General features: G+C 55.8%; 1 protein-coding gene across 1 annotated transcript; it reads right to left on the bottom strand.

Moving 5' to 3' along the window:
* Positions 1 to 6: 6 nt before the first annotated feature.
* LOC144740462 (uncharacterized) lies at positions 7 to 4,550 on the bottom strand (the record flags this gene model as incomplete). The annotated part of the gene is made up of 4 exons (XM_078623308.1): positions 3,816 to 4,550; positions 1,846 to 1,885; positions 322 to 656; positions 7 to 38 (listed from the first exon to the last, which is right to left on the bottom strand). Coding segments are annotated over exons 1-4 (451 nt in total), but the record flags the coding sequence as incomplete, so codon positions are not given.
* Between the last annotated feature and the right edge of the window lie 573 nt (positions 4,551 to 5,123).

Here is a 5,123-nt window from a genome sequence, read left to right as displayed (position 1 = left end):
AGGGACCCTGAGCCAGCATGTACCACGAGACGAGCCGCCTGCGGGGCACAGGGGGCAGCAGGAACGGTGATGGCGATGACAACGTTTTTTTTATTACATTTTTTTTTTTTACTTTTATTAATTTTCATTTTTTACCTACGTGACTTTACCGAAAAAACCTAAGAAGATGACAACGTTGACGATGCATTGTTAGCGAGGGCCTACGAAGGCCGGACCGGCACACGAGGAGGTGCCCAGCGCCATGCCCCGGCCGCCTCTGTCTCCCCGTTGGCGTGCCGATGTTTAGACGCCGTACGGGGTGCTCACACGCGCGGAACTCACCGCGCGACCGACAGGGGCAGGGCGAACGAGTCGGGGGCGGCCGGGCACTCCTGCTCCGACAGGCGACGGGGGCTGGGGAGGGGGCCGCCCCCCGGTGCGGGGCTCTCCAGCCCGGACGCGTTGTTGTCGTTGTCGTCATTGTTGTCGTTGTTGTCGTCCCCGCCTGGACCCCCCGGCCCCCTAAACTTGGGGGGTCCGGCGTCCGGGTCCCGCTGCTCCTCCTGCGCGTTGCGTCTCTCGGCCAGCAGCACCGCTCGTCCGGCCGCGTCGCCCACGAGGCTCAGCGGGTGAGACTCGTCGTCCACCACCACCAGCAGCCGCACGGTGACGTCGTCCTGCACCGGCACGGAGTGAGGCCCACACTCACCACAGACACTCACCACCACTCACCACCGCCACACGGTGACACCGACACTCACCACCGCCACACGGTGACACCGATACTCACCAACACCATCACCACGGTGACACCGATACTTGCCACCACCACTCACCATCACCACACAGTGACACAGAGACTCACCACCACTCACCATCGCCACGCAGTGACACAGAGACTCACCACCACTCACCATCACCACACAGTGACACAGAGACTCACCACCACTCACCATCGCCACGCAGTGACACAGAGACTCCCCACCACTCACCATCACCACACAGTGACACAGAGACTCACCACCACTCACCATCACCACACAGTGACACAGAGACTCACCACCACTCACCATCACCACACAGTGACACAGAGACTCACCACCACTCACCATCGCCACGCAGTGACACAGAGACTCACCACCACTCACCATCGCCACACAGTGACACAGAGACTCACCACCACTCACCATCGCCACACAGTGACACCGACACTCACCACCACTACTCACCACCACCACACGGTGACACCGACACTCACCACCACCACCACACGGTGACACCGATACTTGCCACCACCACTCACCATCACCACACGGTGACACCCACACTCACCACCACAAGGTGACACCCACACTCATCACCACACGGTGACACCGACACTCACCATCACCACTTACCATCACCACAAGGTGACACCGACACTCACCACCACCACTTACCATCACCACAAGGTGACACCGATACTCACCACCACCACTCACCATCACCACAAGGTGACACCGACACTCACTAACACTATCACCCCACGGAGACACCCACACTCACCACCACCACTCGCCATCGCCACACTGTAACACCGACACTCACCACCACCACTTACCATCACCACAAGGTGACACCGATACTCACCATCACCACTCACCACCGCCACACAGTAACACCGACACTAACCACCACAACTCACCATCGCAACTACTCGGTGGAGTGACACAGGTTGAGAAGCAAGCGCGTTACGGAATACAGTATGGCAATATAAAGACTGGTGGTGCAGTATCTCTACGCCGAGATGCCTGCTCATGGTGGACACTTCCCATGGTGGACACCGGTGGCATTTGAGCCCCGCTCACCCGGCGAGGCGCTACTCACCTCAAACAATTTTGCTCTCTGCGGCTGCTCCTCACTGACCCTGGAACCGGAACATCAGCATCTTAGGGGTCATCGCGGAGGAACTCATCACGTCACAGCAAACGGAGCACGTCAACACATCATCTCAACCACATCATCACATCACCATGGATACTGAGACCCGGCCACGTGACACACCGCGTCTGCTGCGAGTGAAGCGGTAGCAATGTTGTCGTGGTTGATACCGTACACAACACCACCGCAGTATTCACCAGGGCGTCCTCTGGAATTCGAACCGTGAACCCCTGCTGAGGCTGTAAGAGGGGTCCAGGGACACCCGATCTGAGTTGATTTTGTGTAACCAGGTGGAGAGAACTCAAGAGACCGGGGTATTCAGAACCGTCGTCTCATTTGCAAGAGTGGGCGAGTATTTGGCTGCTATAAATTTCCACGTAATAATTATATCGCGGATTTTTTCTCAAGGCTCTCAAAAGCGCTGTACAGGACACAGCAGCAGCAGACACTCAGCATAAACATAATAAATATTTAAATAAATTTATAAAACTATTAACTATACTAAACGTTTAATAAGCGGAAGCGTATAATTTTATTTTTAACGTCCAGACTTCGTTGAGCTATCATTTTTGGCCAGGTCGCTTCTACAAAAAGAGCTATCGATTATAGCAAAGTGGGCCTTAGCTGGTAAAGTAAAGAAAATGTTTATAGTTTAGTTTTTAGAATCAGTGGGTGTCAGTGAAATGTTGAGATAATTGAATGAGCGGGTGATTGCGATGGTGAGTGGGTGAGCGAGATGGTGAGTGGGTGAGTGAGCGAGATGGTGAGTGAGATGGTGAGTGGGTGAATGAGATGGTGGGTGAGATGGTGAGTGAGATGGTCAGTGGGTGAGTGAGATGGTGGGTGAGATGGTGAGTGGGTGAGATGGTGAATGAGATTGTGAGCGAGTGAGATGGTGGGTGAGATGGTGGGTGAGATGGTGAGTGGGTGAGCGAGATGGTGAGTGGGTGAGCGAGATGGTGAGTGGGTGAGTGAGATGGTGAGTGGGCTAGTGAGTGGGTGAGTGAGATGGTGAGTGGGTGAGTGAGATGGTGAGTGAGATGGTGAGTGAGCGAGATGGTGAGTGAGCGAGATGGTGAGTGAGTGAGATGGTGAGTGAGCGAGATGGTGAGTGAGCGAGATGGTGAGTGGGTGAGTGAGATGGTGAGGGGGTGAGCAAGATGGTGAGTGGGTGAGTGAGCGAGTTGATGAGTGGATGGGTGAGATGGTGAGTGAGTGAAATGGTGAGCGAGTGGGCGAGTGAGTGAGATGGTGAACGAGATGGTGAGTGGGTGAGCGAGATTGTGCGTGGGTGAGTGAGATTGTCAGTGGGTGAGCGAGTGTGAGATGATGAGTGAAATGGTAAGCGAGTGGGTGAGTGAGATGGTGAGTGGGTGAGTGAGCGAGTTGATGAGTGGATGGGTGAGTGGGTGAGTGAGTGAGATGGTGAGTGGGTGAGTGAGATGGTGAGATGGTGAGTGAGATGGTGAACGAGATGGTGAGTGAGTGAGATGGTGAGTGGGTGAGATGGTGAGTGGGTGAGTGAGATGGTGAGTGGGTGAATGAGTGGGTGAGTGAGATGGTGAGTGGGTGAGTTCAAGTTGATATTGGGTGACCAGGCGAGGACTAAGAGACCAGAACGAAGTTTCATTCGCACGAGTGAATGAAGCACAAATATCAATCACAACAACAACAACAACAAAACAGCAACTGCGTGGTCACATCAGAAACTGACTGTAAAAAATGTTTTACATAAACGTGAATAATCGATTATCGATTATTAATTCCCCTGTGGGAAATCATGCGGCTCGGGCAGATTCTGTTCACATCGATCACAGGTTCGTTAAATTGGAGGACTGCGATTGAGGCGTTCCATTCTGCAGGGGCCCGTCCTTGCTAACGCGGAGTGGGCACCCGCCAGGTACATCGCCGCTCACCTGCGCAGGAACTCGCAGAAGACGGCTGCGTCCTCAAACGCCATGACTCCTGCAGCCTCTCTCTCCTCCTCCTCCTCCTCACGTCTCTCTCCGGAGTCTCTGTCCTCTCCCCAAGTCCAGCTCGGTTCTCCCCTGCGCTCGTCACTACCCCGGCTCTCCGCGGTCTCTGTGGCTCTCTCCACACTCCACGCGTCTCTCTCCACTCTCCACTCCGCTCACTCTCCACTCTCCCCGCGTCTCTCTCTCCACTCTCCCCGTGGCTGTCCCTGTGACTCTCCCCACGTCTCTCTCCACTCTCCCCGCTCTCTCTCCACACTCTCCCCGCGTCTCTCTCTACTCTCCACTCTCTCCCCACACTCTCTCCACTCTCCCCGCGTCTCTCCCTGTGACTCTCCACTCTCCACACTCTCCCCGCGTCTCTCTCTACTCTCCACTCTCTCCCCACCCTCTCTCCACTCTCCCCGCGTCTCTCTCCACTCTCCCCGCGTCTCTCCCTGTGACTCTCCACTCTCCACACTCTCCCCGCGTCTCTCTCTACTCTCCACTCTCTCCCCACACTCTCTCCACTCTCCCCGCGTCTCTCTCCACTCTCCCCCCGTCTCTCCCTGTGACTCTCCACTCTCCACACTCTCCCCGCGTCTCTCTCTACTCTCCACTCTCTCCCCACACTCTCTCCACTCTCCCCGCGTCTCTCTCCACTCTCCCCGCGTCTCTCCCTGTGACTCTCCACACTCTCCCCGCGTCTCTCTCTACTCTCCACTCTCTCCCCACCCTCTCTCCACTCTCCCCGCTCTCTCTCCACACTCTCCCCGCGTCTCTCTCTACTCTCCACTCTCTCCCCACACTCTCTCCACTCTCCCCGCGTCTCTCCCTGTGACTCTCCACTCTCCACACTCTCCCCACGCTCTCCGCTCTCCCCGTAACTTCGCGTTTCCCGCCAAGCGCCTCGTGAACTCAGCCGCGCTTTCGCGAGCGGGGCCTCGCACAGATTCGCGTTGCCATGGGGACGGTCATTTGCAATCGGAATTGAACCGCACCGCGGTTTCGTTTTCTCGCCGCTGCTAAGAAATAAAAGGACAATATAAATAATTAAACAAATCCCGCGTCTCCTCATCGCAGCGCGAGCCGAGGGATTCCATCGATTTAATCACAGCTCACGCGATCCGAGATCGATCATAAACACCGCGCGAATCGGCTCCGTTCCAAATATCCGCTACGTGTGCCAGCGCTGGGTCCGGTATCTAACGAGTAATCGATTCCGCGATTCGTGATCGATTACCTCCCCTCCCCGCACTGTGACCAGCGCGG

The sequence above is a fragment of the Lampetra planeri genome, unplaced genomic scaffold (assembly GCF_965212315.1).
Source record: "Lampetra planeri unplaced genomic scaffold, kcLamPlan1.2.h2 scaffold_2179, whole genome shotgun sequence".
Classification (NCBI taxonomy): Eukaryota; Metazoa; Chordata; class Hyperoartia; order Petromyzontiformes; family Petromyzontidae; genus Lampetra; species Lampetra planeri.
The sequence above is the reverse complement of the archived record's forward strand: the minus strand, read 5'-3'. Positions and strand labels throughout refer to the sequence as shown.